The following is a 17,117-nucleotide window of genomic DNA, read 5'->3' on the forward strand; positions in this document are numbered from 1 at the left end:
CTCCCTCCTCTCTCATCCTAGGTCTCCTTACAGTGCGTCAAGTGGAGGACTCCTCTGAACAGCAGAAGAGGACCCCCAGTGAGGTCCAGCTGCAACTAGAACCTCCACATATTAAAGATGAACAGCAGAAGAGGACCCCCAGTGAGGTCCAGCTGCAACTAGAACCTCCACATATTAAAGATGAACAGCAGGAGAGGAGCCCCAGTGAGGTCCAGGTGAAACTAGAACCTCCACATATTAAAGATGAACAGCAGGAGAGGAGCCCCAGTGAGGTCCAGGTGAAACTAGAACCTCCACAGATTAAAGATGGACAGCAGGAGCGGAGCCCTAGTGAGGTCCAGGTGAAACTAGAACCTCCACAGATTAAAGAGGAACAGGACGACCATCTTAAAAGACCAGAGAAGGCCATTTGGTCAACATTGACACTCCTAGCGGTGAAAGGTGACAACAATGATGAAAATAGAGACACCTCCAGAGACGCCAGCACCTCAACTGAACACATGGAAACACAAGATGATTTAGAGGACAGTGGAACATCACAACCAACTGATATCCAGCCCCTCTCTTCACATTGTTCCGAATCTGACATCACTGAAGAGTGATGATTGGCACGGGGAGACAGAGGAAGGTCCATTGAATGACACACTGAAATCGCACAAGACACAAAATGGCCACGCATGTGGTCAAAAGGATATAGAAAAAGACATGGGGACACATGCAGGAGAAACACCATTTGCTTGTAAAATCTGTGAACTAAGATTCAGTCTAAATGGATGTCTGAAGAAACACATGAGGACTCATAAAAGGGAAAAAACCTTTTGCGTGTACAAGCTGTGAATTAAAATTCAGTCTAAATGCAAGTCTGAACACACACATGAGGACTCATACAGGGGAAAAGGCCTTTGCTTGCAAAGTCTGTAAACAAAGATTCAGTCACAATGGAAGTCTGAAGAAACACATGAGGAGTCATACAGGGGAAAAACCTTTTGCTTGCAAAGACTGCAAACAAAGATTCAGTGACAAGTAGGGATGCACCGAAAGGGAAATTCTTGGCCGAAACCGAATACCGAATATAGGAAACAGTTGGCCGAAAACCGAATATCCGAATATTTTTCCTACCATTGCTGTCATGGCCGTACCTTAAAGCTACCTGATTTATGGCAAAATAAATGGTTATGGCAAAACTTAACTTAAATAACAATCACTATTATGGGTCCATAAAACATTTATTCAGCTCTTTTGAATGCATTAATTGCATACACTATTCGGTGATATATTTTCTGCCTATTCGGGCCGAAACCGAATAGGCCCATTTTTTTGCCATTTTCTGCCGAATATTTTCTGCGGCCGAATATTCGGTGCATCACTAGTGACAAGGGAAGTCTGAAGATACACCTGAGGACTCATACAGGGGAAAAACCTTTTGCTTGCAAAGACTGCAAACAAAGATTCAGTCTAAATGGAAGTCTGAAGATACACATGAACACTCATACAGGGGAAAAACCCTTTGCTTGCAAAGTCTGTATACAAAGATTCAGTAAGAATGGAAATATGAAGGCACACATGATAACTCATACAGGGGAAAAACCTTTTGCTTGCAAAGACTGCAAACAAAGATTCAGTCAAAATGGAAGTCTGAAGATACACATGAGCACTCATCCAAGTGAAAAACCCTTTGCGTGCAAATTCTGTGAACAAAGATTCAGACAAAATGGACATTTGAAGAAGCTGACTCATACATTTGCGTGTACAGTGTGTGAACAAAGTTTCAGCCATGAGAGCCACATGAGGACCCATACAACGGAAACAACATTTGCGCGTACAGCATGTGGAAGCAACTTCAGCCAAAATGATGTTACAGACGTACATACAGAGTACAGAGATTCCCTGCATTTATGCGACAAACCAAAGCCTACGCGGGCTGTGCAGTCGACGCGCTGTGATTGGCCAGTCGCTGTGATTGACAGCCTAAACCTAACGTCAGTAAAACTATACCTAAATCTAACCTCAAGAAAAACCTAACCTTGACCTCAGACTTAACTTGCCCGGGGGGCGTGGTTATAAACACAACCTGTGTAGGAATTAGTATGTAGCTGCATTTATTGTAAGATGATGATGATCACTAGCCTGGTAAACCACTCACCCTTGAAATCATTTGTCTGGATTTTTGAGAAATTTGCATGAAATATTTCTATTTCTTTCTTATGGTTAGATTAAGCCCCTAGTGGAGGTCAGGATATGACAAGTCACATACACCACCCATTAAATTGCGGTCAATTAATTAAGCAGAGACACCAGACTAGGAACGTTTGCAAGAAAACAAAAAGTTTTATTCCTCGTAAACCTCACAGAGAGCGAGAGAGAGAGAGAGAGAGCGCAGCGGAGGTCAGACCTGGGGAAGGGGGGAGACAGCAGTGACCGTGGGCATAGAAAACTGTAAAGAAAAAGAAAAAACCCAAACGAAAACACCTTTGACCTTTCTATACTTTCAACATCAGCTGACCAAAACCAACCGACTAAAACTGTAACTGTCACAACATTTTCAAGAGCCAATGACATAGTGATCTGCGCAAAGGGAAAAAGAAGCTTCTCCACATACAGTAGGTGAAAACCGCACGAGCACGGAAAACAAAATGACCATTTCAAGATGAACGCGTCAGACTCGAGCTCTGCGGGGGGGGGGGGAAATACAATAATACCAGAAAGAGGCGTATATAAACGGAAGGATTGACTGCTTTTTGAACACCCATTTCCCAGAACGGATGCAAAATACTGTAACATTCACAAAATAATTTACTATCGTCCCTTAACTTTCAGCTAAGTAAATTGTCTACTATACAAACAGGTGACCCAATTTCTCTACCTGCTTCATACGCACTTCAATTAAAACTGCAATCCATAACTTTTCTTTTGTGAATAGACTTTTTCTTTTTTGCATGGTTTTGCCAATCTGGATGATGTTAGTACAATTATATAACCCAACTGCTGTGAAGCATTGGTCTTTCGAATACAAGATTTTACGCTTGGTTGCATGCTGAAAATGGCCGATCTACAAGCTTACAACGCGTTTGCGGTGCGACGTGTTGTGCGCTTGTAGATCTGCTATTTTCAGAGCGCACCCAAACATAAGATGACTCGTCATTGAAGTTGTACTGGATCTCTAGTCTAGTTCTTATCTCTGTCTGTCAAGCCCCAAACAGGCTTTCGCAGTGGAAGACATTTCAGCACATGTAGGTTACGGATTGTCGCTTTAAGTGATATTCAAGGACATATGCGTCCAATGTATCTGCTGTACATTCTGCACATAATTATTACCATTATAAAAAAAAAGAACCATTCTATTCTTGGCACATGGACTGGAGTTAAATCTTCGTAAAAATAAATAGAATCATTTAAATTGCGGGAATTGAGTGGAACAATATTTCGGTTGTTTTTTTTGGCATTTCCAAAGCCTCGTTTCTTCTTGTATACATTGCAAACTCAAAAGTCCCAACTTTACAGTTTTGTTTCCCCTCTTTCAAAACGTTTTTTTTTTTTTTTCTACAGTGCAATTTTACATGATGATTTAGGAAATAAACATGGAGCTGACCAGAGAGGGTTGTGAGATTGTGTTCTTCTGAGGGCTGCAGGGGGGGGGGGGGGGGACAACGACAACCATGCAGAGAGATTCACTCACACGCCTGTGTGCAGTGAGCAGACCACCCATTAACGTACTGCCACCTACTGGGCAGTCAGTGTGTGACACACAAGCTGGAAAGGACACTGCTGTTCTCAAACGTTGTCATATCAAGGACCCACAAAGTATAGTATTTTTCGGATCCGCATACATTTTGGAAAATAACCGATATATAAAAAGGTTTAAAAAGGTTAAACTGACTTTGATGCGATATTAGCTAATTTGGCGGGGGGGGGGGGGGGACCCCTGAAGACCACCCTTGACAACTTTGCCCATTTTTAGCCTGAATCCTATCATTATATTGTGGGGAGGACACGTGAGAATATATATATATATATATATATATATATATATATATATATATATATATGAAAAGAAAATAAAGTTACTTCAGGGACTGTCAAAGTGAATTCCATCAGCGCTTGCTCTCGTCTCGACAGCCTGGAGCTTTGTTTTCCCCTCTTTGGCGACAACTACATTCTTGGCGATGCGCTGCATGAAATCAACAATGTGGTAAATAATAACACTGTATACATACGTCCCCTTTAGCTGCTGTTGGGGTATCGAGTTGACGATGCACACGTCCTCTGCATTTATTCACTAGGTAATGGAGATTTCTCAATGCTCTCTCTTAACGCATTCTTACGTCCTCCTCACATTAGAACTATAGGACTCAGGTTAAAACCCATTCTGGGCCGATCTACAAGCTCATAGCGCGGCACCGAGTGCCGCGCTAGAAGCTTGTAGATCTGCTATTTTTTGAAAAATCGTGAAAATGTGGCGCACATCTTTGACTATATCTTCTTTCAGAGTTTTTAGCGTTAACGTTTTTAACTACAATCTTTGCTTCCGGGGGTCACTGGAAAAACATATTTTCAGACTGGGGCCGGCAGCCAATTTCTGGGGTCCTTGACATGAAATTGTTTGAGAACCACTGATATAGAAACATGAGGTTTTTCAGGAAACGGTTAGGGTTTTTTTATCGGCCTCAAGGTGTAAATGGGTTAAAAAAAAAAAACATCTCTTTAAACTCAGTCATTGGTGGTAAGAAGAATGAAGTTGCCCCTGGGCACTGAACTGCGCCCAGAGTCAATTAGCTGGCATAATGTCATACAGACATTAGATAACCATCTCAATGGTCGTTGCCAAATGGTTCCTTTCCAGCTTGGCCAAAATGCTTGACATTCAGCAGAGAGAAGGGCTGAGATCAGGCTGGGTCGTAGGGTCTTCATTAATCCTCTTAATTAAAGTCCTGTCTCAAGGCACTGTGATCATGACAATGAGTGAAAACTATGCAGAACTTTGAGAAGGCATTATTATTAGACACTAATTTGTCTAAGTGACATCTTTGCACAACTTTAAAACTATTTTTGGACGTCATTGAGGGGAAGTACGGACCGGGAAACCGAATCGCCGTTGTCTTATAATGGCGAACTGGCAGAGCCCACTGGGATTTGCTCACTCAAACTCTGGGCTAATTTAACTTAAAACCAACTGCTCTATTTACATCTCGGTGTTTACTGCGAAACTGAACACAAAAAACAAATCCCTTTCCAAAAAGGCAGAACGAACCATTGACCAGGAGCAGGATGCAATTTGGTCTCTGATTTTGGACTATTTAAAAAAAAAAAAATCAAATAAAACTTGAACACACCAGGACGAGAATCTGTGCCAACGTATGCACTACATTCCTCTGATTGTACACATATTAACATCCTACCTTGAGGTGCCGGGATTGGGGGGGGGGGTATTATATCTGTCAGATCGTCCGATGTATGGAGAGAATAGGAGGGACGCATTCGCAGTTAAATCAGAACTCTGTGTTCCAACTTGATGAGAAGAAACCAAACCGAAGAAAGTAAGCTCGCCATTCATCCCGAGGCCATCGAGAGCAGGTTGTTGGTTAAGTGCTGGTGGGTGTGGTGGTTGTGTGTGTGTGTGTGTGTGTGTGGGGGCGGGGGGGGGGGGGGGGAGCAGTAACGCTCTTTAGATGAAAATAAAGGCCCGATTCTGTGAGGTTTCACTAGACACTTTACGAGAAGAGAAGAAAAGAAATAAAAAATAAAACCGAAGGGAGGGGCGACGGTCCCTAGTTGACGTAAATGTCCCTTAAAAAGTCTTTGAAATTTTTTTGTCTTTTGTTTTAACTACAACAAATACAGTCACACGATAACGACATCCTTCTGACCTGGTGAAGAGGAGGAGGAGGAGGAGGAGGGGGAAAAAAATGAAAACAAAACCACCTTCTCGGCCGCCGCAGACCTTGCCGAGAGCGGATCTTGGGAGGTGGCGGGTCGGTCGGTCGGTTGGGTGGTACTGCGGAAAAGACCGTTTGATTGGAGGATGGCTGGAGGGGGTCCGGCGGCGGCGGGTCACTTTTTGAGGGGCTGGTAGACGGAAGCGTTGGGGTCCAGGCCAGAGGGACTGGTGTCCATGAACTTGGAGGAGTAGTGGGGCGTCACGGGGCTCATGTTGCTGCTGTCGGCCGTGTAGGAGATGCTGGGCATGACGGCCATCACCTCGGCTATCTTCTGCTTCAGGTCTTTGATCTCCTGGTCCTTCTGCAGGATTTGACCTGCGGAGCGGACCACACACAGGCCCAAGGACAAGGACACACACACACACACACACACACACACACAGCAGATGAGTCTCACATCGAGATCAAATGTGTGAGCTGAGAATGTTCTATTACTCAAGACTAGAACAATGGTTCCCAAAACATTCACTTTGACGATATTTCTGAGTTGCTAAATTATAAATGTAGAGTGTTCTTTAAAAATGAAATAAGTGTCGACATGTAAATAAATGCTTAAACATGTAGCTAGGTGTAATGTTAGAGACCACAGAAGTGAACCATTCAAGACCGTTTTTCTCAACTCGCTGTTTTCTGCAAGACATCACTCTATAAGCCATATCTCCAAAACTGGTGGGTCAAACTGAACAACCAATATGTCAATTTGAAGCTATGATTCCCTGCTTTCATATGACATGAAAAAACTAAAATTCAAAAAAATCCAATGGCAGTCCCTCAGTCAAATTTGGTCACATATGGCCCATCGACAAGCTCACAACATGGCACGATGCAACACGTCGTGAGCTTGCATATGTGCTATTTTCACTGTGTCTTATGGCTAAGCAATAGCATACAGAGGGGCAACTCCTTCCCTGCCGCCACTAGATGGCGCAAAATGGCTCAGACTGCCACAACAACAAAATTCATGCACTTCATGAATTAAAGTCGTCCAATGTAGTCCTTGGCAGGGAAATTAACTGGTTAACTTCCGTGTGCAGTGCAGACGTGTGTGTGTGTGTCACACACACACTAATAGAATATGGAATTGAGTGAAATTGATGACGTTTAAATGGGACAGCAGGCAGCGATCAACTACAGAAAGGAGCTCTTGCCATAATGCTGAATCACTGGAGAAGATTAGCATTGAGAGAACTGGGGGGGGGGGGGGGGGGGGGGGAAGCACACAACTCTGCACCAATACAAATTGGTGGCGCGCTACAAGCTTGTAGATCTGCTATTTTTGAAAAATCGTTAAAATGTGGCGCAAATCATTGAATATATTTCAGAGCGAACATTTTTAACTAAAATATTTGCTTCTGGGGGGTCCGTGGAACGTTTTTCGGAAAACCGGCGAAAAAACACTGCTAAAAATAAAATAAAACGCAGCAGTGTGCAGGGACTGTTCTGAAAAATCGTGTGTGAATCTTTGAATACATAATTTTTTTGTAAAGCAAAAAAAGGCATTTTCAGATGGGCCTCGGCAGGCAAATACATATCATTTTCGAGGGTTCTTGATATAACAACATTTGAGCACCACTGACATAGCAACGTGAGGTTCTTTTTTCTCCCCCCCCAGGCAACTGTTAGGATCCAGGAGACATTTGTAGAATAAGGTCTGAGGCCTTGATGGGTTGTTAAAGGAACTGGGGGAATTATTGTCAGAGCCAGTAATCCAGCTGTATGACGTACATTCACTGCTGACTTCATGGGTGAGGAGACAGGGCTTACATCGGGTCATACGATAACAGCAGCTATAACGTCTGCGCCGGCAGAAGACAAGAGACGGCAGAAAGTGTACATCTCATCATCACTAAGGCCCTTAAACGACACTAACACGAGCGTCCTTTTTCGGGGCCATCATGAGTCATCATGATAGGTTAACATTTGCCGAAAACATCCGTAGATACTGTAGATAAGAGGTGCCCAAACAGGTATTATCGCGATCTACCAACAGCGCACAATTCCATTTCCCCCCCCCCCCCCATCTCCATTTCCCATTTCGTTGTGCGTTTGTCTAATACAGTACGTAACAGCGCAGCAATTCCAAAGCCCCCTCTGGTACATGTGTAACTATTTTCAGCAATGGAATAATATTATTTTTTTGGGTGAGTAGATCTTTTTGAGCTGGTCAAAAAAGTATATAGCCCTGGGGCACCTATATTAGCCAGGGTTGAATTGGTTAATGGCATAGTTCTGTGTGTTCTTATGATTATCAACTTGTACGAATATCAACTTGCACGGCCGTAGCTGTAAAAGTGCGGAGTCATATACTGTAGAAGCTTCTTTGTAAGTGCTTTGGACTTTTGTTTAGAGACAGACTATAGTGGCTGCAGAATTGCAGAGTGGACCGTTTCAAAAGGTCTGTGCACGCCACGAAGCGTGACGACTAAACAACACGGAAAAGGCGAGTATTTCGCATGAATCACGTTATCACCAACGTAATATTCATCTTCAGCGTGGATGTGCTCGTGGAACAAAATTATTTCCTGGCGAAACAATTGCAGCTAAAAAAACACCCCTGGTGTCCTGTAGGGACCTTACAGCCAGCAGGGTCAGCCAATTAGCCTATGGTGAGATTCTGCTCTGTAAAGGAGGGAGGGTGCCGAACAGAAAGGGGCCTGGACTGGAATTGGAACTATGGGTGACATTTTGGAGCTTTTCTTTGTATTTGACTAGATGCGTGCGTACACTGTGTGCACTGTATATATTGTGCACTGTGCAGAAGTGTGCACTGTGCAGCTATCTAGAAAGATTGTAAAGATTAGGATTGGGACTGGGGAGCACAAGCTGTCTACTCATGCAATTGTATTCATGCAGAGGAAGTTAAAAATGAATGAACCATTAAAATAACTGGCTGTACTGTAAGGATCACATTCTTATACGCCCGCGGTCTTATGGGACATCACGCCCAAGGGACCACTTGACCTAGTTTTAGGATTCTTGGTTTGGGGAAATTTCGAGGAAACGATCATGTTCTACGCTTCCTTCCGCCAGGAGACATTCTTAACCCATTTTGGTGTTAGCATCATGTCATGCTTTAGCTATTGAAAAATAAGCAGATCTACAAGCTCATAGCGCGCCACCGAGTGGCGCGCTACGAGCTTGTAGGTCTTGCTATTTTTGAAAGATCGAAGAGCGACTGACATAGAAGACATTTTCAGAATCTGATCTCAGGTCAGAATAAAAACTGTCAGGATGTAGAAGACATTTTCAGAATCTGATCTCAGGTCAGAAAGGGTTAACCCATTCTGACCTGAGATCAGATTCATACGAGGTTTCCACTGGACACACACTGGTCTGATTAACCCATTCTGACCTGAGATCAGAGTCTAAAAATGTCAGTCGTTCTTCGATTTTTCAAAAATAGCAGAACTACAAGGCTTGTAGCGCGCCACTCGGTGGCACGCTATGAGCTTGTAGATCTGCTATTTTTAAATAGCTAAAGCACGACATGACGCTAACACCAAAATGGGTGCAAAACTGCTACCAAACAAGGAAGCTTCCTTGCAAGTTATAGCGTGCGCTTGCGGCGCCTATAGCGGTAATGGGTGGCCTGGGACGCGACGCGTCGCTCACCTTGTGCGATCTCCAGCTGCCTCTTGGCGTCGCCCAGCGCTGAGAAGAGGTCCAGTTTGATCCTGGTCTCTGCACTCAGGCTGTTCTCCAGGTGCTGCGTTTTATCCTGCATGGCTGACAGCGCTGACATCAGCACCTCTGTGTCCTTCTCGTTCTCTTTATATTTATGGAGCTCCTGGACAGACAATTCAAGACAAGACAGACAGACAGACAGACAGACAGACAGACAGACAGACGGTTGGACAGTTAGATCACAGATGTCCAGCAGAGCAGTGGCACTGGCTAACATCCATCTACAGGTAGATCAGATGGACACAAGCGGTCCCTTGTGAGGAGGACAAGGCTTTCCTAAATTAGTTTCAGATTAGTTTCATTTTAGATCGGTACGAGGACTGCCTCGTTCCTGCAGCTAGCCCCATTTTAAATATAGTGAGGAGGTAGTAGTCAGAGTAAGGCCGTCAGAACGAATTTCGGGAGTGGAGTGCTATTTGCACGTGAAAGAACTTAATAATCTTTGAATTTTGAAATTGCCATTTGTTGTCATGTTTATTTTGTTTGTTGACAGTTGGTCACAGTTTTTTATGTTGACCTTATAATCCTTGTTTTTTTTATTTATTACTAGCAATACATCTACGTGCAACAAAGTTGCGCCTGCCTAGAATGAACATACAAGTCACAAAATGATTGTTTTTGCTAAAAAAAAATGACCTCTGAAACAAACTACAGTCACGTGGGTGAACAGACTGCACGTAATTCTCCACCAGCGAGAAGGACTTCACCTGCACTTTCATTTCCAGTTCTCGGATCTGGTCTTCTTTGAGCTTGATGTCCATTGTGAGTTTCTTACACTCCGTCTCTAACTCGGAGATCCTCCTCCTCAGCGTTTCTGTGCATTCCCCTCTGAGGACAAACAAAACGAGACACATTATAATGCTTAATTCATACTCCACCGCGGGAAGTGAGTTGCGTGCCAAAAGAGGACAGCCATCTACAAGCCATCTACGGAGCATAAACTAAGGCTTAACGGTGTGGCTTCCCCGTGCACTTTAAAAGGCTTTGAGAGTCGAGACCGTTTGTTAAATTAATTAGCAGTTATCTTTGACTGACTGGCTTGAATCTGCCTACTTACCGTATATTAGTCTACACTAAATTGAACACATTTCTTCAGTTCTACTCTAGTGGGAGTGTTGTGGCCTTTGGTAACTTCTGGAGACCGAAGCTCTTACAGTGAATTATGGCCGCTGTAGGGATCAGACAGTGAAACCATTATTCAGCAAAGGCAGACAGAAGGAATTGGGTTTTCTCAGCCAGCATCACAAGTAACTAAAATGTTTCAAATAAGTCACAAATTGTCTGAAGCGGTGGTTTTCAATCTGTGGCTCAAGGTCACCACTGTAAATAACCGTTTCACCCAAGGCACCCCCAAATCACATTGTTACTTTACAGGGCCATTTGTCATATTAACGGATGGTACGTGAATATGTAAATCATTCACCCAAAGATACAGTTATGTCACAAGAAGAACTGGAGAGAATATTTGTTTCCAATGGGACGACAGACTTTAATCCCTATTCTGGGGGAAACATTTGGCAAAGATAGCCAATCTACAAGCTCACAACGCGCCACAAGGTGCTGCTATGATCTGCTATTTTTGGTAAAGACACTTGGTGTACTGGGGCAGGGGTAGAGTGGCCAGTAGTGGCCAGCAGGCTACGGTAGAACAGCAGGATAGGAACTGTGAGGTAATACAAATCTTCTCTCCAGGCTAAAAAATGTCAATTTGAGGGTCCTTGACATGAAAAAGTTTAGGAACCACTGGTCTAAAGTACTTCCTTGTGTGTAGTGTGTACCTGGATGCTACAACCCTGGTGTAAAGTACTTTATGTGTGTAGTGTTACTGTACCTGGATGCCACAGCCCTGGTGTAAAGTACTTCATGTGTGTAGTGTGTAGTGTACCTGGACGCTGCAGCCAGTGCCACAGCCCTGGTGTAAAGTACTTTATGTGTGTAGTGTGTAGTAGTGTACTAGGGCATTAACATAATAATCGACTAGCAAAACACTAGTCGACACTGTTAATTGATATCCGATTATTCGCAATTATTTTTTTAAATATTTTTTAAGATTTTCATTTTTTTTTGGCTTTTCTACAGCAGACATGCAGGCATGCAGCTGTGAGCTCGCTTGTTTTGTTGGTAGTTTGCCAACTTCAGTACTAATCCATTCCTGGCTGATTGTTTTCATATCATATACAAGCCTACTGTACGTGGGTTTTGCCGTCACCCTCACTCGTGTAGGTGCGGTGGGCGGCGGATCGGCGGTGGCACTAGCAGCATTCAAGACAGTTTTTCTTTGGGAAAAGCATAATGCGATATGCCTCATAGGCTCATACGCTCAATGGGGACAACTACTGTGTGTAAATACTTTTACTATTGGTGAGTTTATTACTGTAGTTTGTTCAACAAGTTAGATTGGAGACGTGTCGTCGTGTCGTCCGGTACAGTAAAGTATAGGAGTTCCTCCTCACTCTGCCCAATATTATCCAGTTTGGTGACAGTCAAACTACAGTAGCTCTTGCCGTGATTTCATGTTTCTTCATGCTTATCCAACAAAAAAACAAACCGCTATGCCACACGATCATAGTTATAATAGTCGCAATGAAGTTAAGTAGTTGATCATCTTCATAGCCTGGCAGCCTGCTAGCTAGCAAACCTAGTATGTAATCATAACCTCCTCCTAGCTTGTAGCTCCTTCTAAAAACCAAAGGAACTGTGGTTGTAACTTGTTGTTGAACATTTAGGACTGTATTTTGCGTGTCTTAAGTACCAGGTCTTATTACCTAACTTGAGTAAACTAAAGACCTGGAGGCGTGATCAATGCCATTTGGCTATTCTGAGTGGCCAAAGAGCATTGATCACGCCTCCAGGTCTTTAGTTTACTCAAGTTAGGTAATAAGACCTGGTACTTAAGACATGCAAAATACAGCCCTTAGGGTTGTATGAAAAACATTGCATGGTTCATTCCTCCTCCTCCTCCCCGCTCCAGTCTCCACTCTCCAAACATTGTGGACAACGTAACATGCTATGCTGCTCCGTAGAACGATCTTGCGCATCAAAAATAGCAGATCTACAAGCTCACAACGCGTCCATCCGTGAGTCATTGTGGACTTGCAACTTTGACTTGAAACAGCTGAGCTAATTTCGGCCAATCAGAGCGGCATTCAGCGTAATATAGTAAGAGAGTGGCGACACTCGCGTTGACTCCCACTGTGACAATGGAATGGGGAAGTGCTCATTCTATCTCAATGGGATAGTTCAAATGTTTGGAACTATAGCCCATAGGTACCCGCTTTGCGGTGAGGTCAAAGTGTGTCGCCACTCTATTAGTACTATTCCACTCGGCCTGCATTCACCGGCTCCGTTTTGCTTCACTCGCTGGCTGTTTCAGAACACGATGTTTTAATGCTTGATTGGATGGAATAAATATCATATTTACTGATGTGTGTAGTGTGTAGTGTGTAGTGTACCTGGACGCTGCAGCCAGTGCCACAGCCCTGGCCGCCGTGGCCTCCTCCAGCTTCTTGCGTTTCTTCTCGTCTGCGAGCTGCTTCTCGGCGCTGGCGCGCGCATCCTGCTCGGCCTTCAGCCTCTTCTCCAGCTGGCCCACCGCCTGCTTGTCTTTCTGCTTGGCCTGCACGGCATTGTGGAGCCTGGGCAAGCGCGTGCGCACACACACACACACACACACACACACACACACAAAACACACACAAACACTTAGCTAGCGGACAATGACAGGAGCAAGGAGGATTTGTCACACTTGTCTGTCTGTCTGTCTGGCATTACTTCAGACTACATGTTGAATTAAATGAATGAGATCCGACTGTGCCTATCACAGTCGGATGCGAGCATGGTTCCATCCTCAGGTTGAGTACAGAGTGCCGTAGAGCGTGTGCTGTGACTGGCCAGTCGCTGTGATTGACAGCCTACACCGAAACCTAACCCTAACCTTAACCTCAGTAAAACTATACCTAAACCTAACCCTAACCTTAACCTCAGTGAAACTATACCTAAACCTAACCCTAACCTTAACCTCAGTAAAACTATACCTAAACCTAACCTCAGTAAACTATACCTAAACCTAACCCTAACCTTAACCTCAGTAAAACTATACCTAAACCTAACCTCAGTAAAACTAACGCAGTGGCTGGAGGGCGTTTCCAAGAACCCGATTCCGAGGACGATTCCCTCCTCGCCAGTCGGATAGGAACACACACACCAAGAAGTTCCCAGTTTTGCTACAAAATGAACAAACAGGAAGTAACCAAGTCTTATACAAGGTTCAAGGTTCAAGGTTATCTTTATTTGTCTCCCTTGGGAGAAATTTGTCTTGGAGACAGAGTCACAGCTGCATACAAATAACAGACATGTTCACATACGAAAAGAAAAAACACCATGAAACACCCACATACACAAAACAGAGATATTGCACACATTCCCTTGATAAAGTGCAACTATAGTCATTAAAGTGCATTCGTCAATCCCTGATTGAGCATTTTAGTTGACAGGGGAACAAAAGAGTGTTTGAATCTATTATATACACATCGTGGAGTTCTATACCTCCTACCGGATGGCATTAGTTCGTACTCTGTGTACAGTACATGCAAGGGGTCAGATACAATATTCCGAGCCTGTCTCACCACTGCTTGTTCAAAGATGGCCTGGGGAGTGATGGGTGGGGTGGACATGCCCATGATCTTCCCAGCCATGTTTGCTAGCCTATTTACTTGAGACTTGTATTTCACAGTTAGATTTCCAAACCAGCTGGATATACCATATCTTAGGATTGACTCTATACTAGCTCTGTAAAAGGTCAACATGATATTTCTACTGACTCCAAAAAGTCTAAGTCTTCTGAGAAAGTGTAGACGTTGGTGTATCTTAGAACACAGTGTTGTAACATGCGTGTGCCAGCTCAGGTCCTCATCGATCTGTACTCCCAGATATTTATATGAGGGGACCTGTTTGATGTTATGGTCATGGACACTAATTATACTGTGGTCTCCTATGGACCTGGGGTCTACTATGACCTCCTCTGTTTTGTTTACATTTATTTTCAGATGGTGTAGATCACACCACTCTATAAACTTGTCTACTCCCTCTGTATGGCTGAGGATGTTATTATCACTCTTGAGCAGACTTAGTAACACAGTGTCATCGGAGAACTTGATAATAAATTGATTTGGATGTGAGCTGACACAGTCGTCCGTATACAAGGTAAACAGAAAAGAGGAACTGACTGTTCCTTGAGGCACCCCTGTACTACTCAGTGTCTCCTCTGAGAGCACCGAGTTAAATCTCACCCTCTGTGGTCTATTAGAGAGAAAAGAAAAATACCATTTAATTATAAAGGGGTTCACATTTAACTGAGCTAATTTACGCAACAGAATATCTGGATGTATGGTGTTAAAAGCCGAGCTGAAGTCGATAAAAAGTAATCTGGCGTATGCCACCTTACTTTCCAGGTGTTTCAAAGTGAGATGAGCTACTGTAGATATTGCATCGCATGTACTGCGTTTCTTAGAATATGCAAATTGATACTGGTCTAGCTGAGGTCCTACCTCCTTTCGGAGTTCCTCTGTCAGGATCCTCTCCAGTGCTTTTACTACATTAGATGTTATAGCCACAGGCCTATAATCATTATTCTCTAGTGGACATGCTTTCTTTGGGATTGGGACTATCACTGATTTTCTCCAAATCTCAGGCACTGTATGTGAGTCTAGTGACAGCTGGAAAAGCCTGTGCCATGCTGGGGCTAATTCCTCAGCACACGTTTTCAACAGGAAAGCATGCATTCCGTCTGGCCCTGTTGCTTTATCTGTCTGTATGGTTTTAAACACTTTACAGACGGTGTCCTGATTTATTACCATCCTGTTAACAACATCATAGTTCAGTTCATTAATCACCTCATAGCATCCCTGAGAAGTGTCACATTCAAAAATCAAAACGCATAAAGAAATTATTGAGCTCATTTGCTCTGGCACTCTCATCTAGAGCAAAGATGGGCTTCCTCTCTGACTTCATATTAGTCATCTCCCTGATGGAGTCCCAGAGTCTTTTTGTGTTCGAGTTGGCCAAGTCTTGTTCCGCTCGTTCCTTAAACTTATTTCTGGCTTCTCTCATTTTTATATTCAGTTCCTTCTGTGCAGCCTTTAAGGCTGCTGTGTCTCCTGATCTGAAGGCCACCTTTTTCCTATGTATACATTCTTTGATTTCATTTGTGAGGTATGGCCTATTATTATTAAACTTAGTTATTCTTTTCTGTGGCACAATCATTTCAACACAGAAAGAAATATAAGCTGTAATAGCCTCGGTGGCTGTATCAATGCTAGCATCCTCAAGGAAAATGTCCCAGTCCGTACATAAGAAGCATCCTTTTAGCTCCTCAGTTGCGTCCCTAGACCACATATTTACTGTCTTTTTTACCGGTTTACTGGATTTAAATACGGACCGGTACGTTGGCATGAGATAGACAGTGTTATGGTCGGACATGCATACATTTCTATGGTCGGATGTGCCGAGTGGGGGCCTTGCCCTGGCTGTGTATGCTCCCCTAATATTACCATAGCATTTATCTAGTACTTTGTCCTTCCTTGTGTTACACTTCACGTACTGTTGGAATCCTGGCAGAAATGTCTCCAGTTTGCAGTGGTTCATGTCGCCCAGAATCAGCATGGTCGCGTCTGGCTTGTTCTGTAGGTGCTGATGCACACAGTCAGCGATCCGACTCGCTGCTCTGGTGGCGTTAGCATCTGGTGGAACGTATACGACACACAAAAATATATTGGAAAGCTCTCTCGGCAGGTAGTATGGACGTAGTGTGATGCATAGCAGTTCAAGATCGGGATTGCATATCTTGTCTCTAACCGCAACATTACAGCACCATTCGTCTCTGACGTATACACAGAGTCCTCCCCCTGTTTTCTTTCCGGAGCTAGCTCGTCTATCAGACCGGATTAGCGTGAAACCCTCCATTTCTACCAGGCTATCTGGTATATCCTCATTGAACCAGGTTTCCGTGAAAACTAGCAGCCCCGACTTGCGGTACTCAAAGCTGACCTTAGTTTGTGTCCGTAGTTCATCCATTTTCCTTCTCAGTGCGCGGGCGTTGCACAACAGTATGGGTGGTAGCGGTAGTTTAGCCGCTCTCCTGACCCGTTGTCTGACGCCGCCTTTCCTGCCTCTTCTCCTGGCCTGTCCGGGTTGCAGCAGTAGCCTCTGCTGCAGTAGCTCCCTGGGGACATAGCTCAGCAGGTCCGGCGATGGTGGTATTCTGTCCTCCCGTAGTTGCAGCAACTCAATCCCGCTGTACACCAAGCGTTCTCCCGCAGCCTCGTATATTAGGCACTCCACAGCCCAGTTGCTGCTGGCCAGGATTAGCCATGCTACGAGTAGCCACTCCATCCTCCTCCGGTTCATTCCTCTCGTCAACATTCCGTAGTATACACTCTCAGTCGGTACAGTGTACAATATGTCACACAGTAACAAAAGGTAACATTAACTTGACAAAAC

General features: G+C 44.0%; 1 protein-coding gene across 3 annotated transcripts in view; it reads right to left on the reverse strand.

Annotated features, from left to right (window-relative positions):
* Positions 1–2,304: 2,304 nt before the first annotated feature.
* maco1b (macoilin 1b) overlaps positions 2,305–17,117 on the reverse strand; it is a 36,776-nt gene continuing 21,963 nt past the window's right edge. For all 3 annotated transcript variants that reach the window (XM_080783666.1, XM_080783665.1, XM_080783664.1), the window contains exons 8-11: positions 13,073–13,255; positions 10,328–10,448; positions 9,549–9,723; positions 2,305–6,251 (exon numbers count right to left, since the gene is read on the reverse strand). In XM_080783666.1, coding sequence (XP_080639792.1) covers positions 6,049–6,251; positions 9,549–9,723; positions 10,328–10,448; positions 13,073–13,255 — 682 coding nt within the window. In that variant the 3' untranslated portion in view covers positions 2,305–6,048. The remainder of the gene's footprint in view (positions 6,252–9,548; positions 9,724–10,327; positions 10,449–13,072; positions 13,256–17,117) is intronic.

The sequence above is a fragment of the Protomyctophum bolini genome, assembly GCF_963924005.1.
Source record: "Protomyctophum bolini genome assembly, chromosome: 15".
Lineage (NCBI taxonomy): Eukaryota > Metazoa > Chordata > Actinopteri > Myctophiformes > Myctophidae > Protomyctophum > Protomyctophum bolini.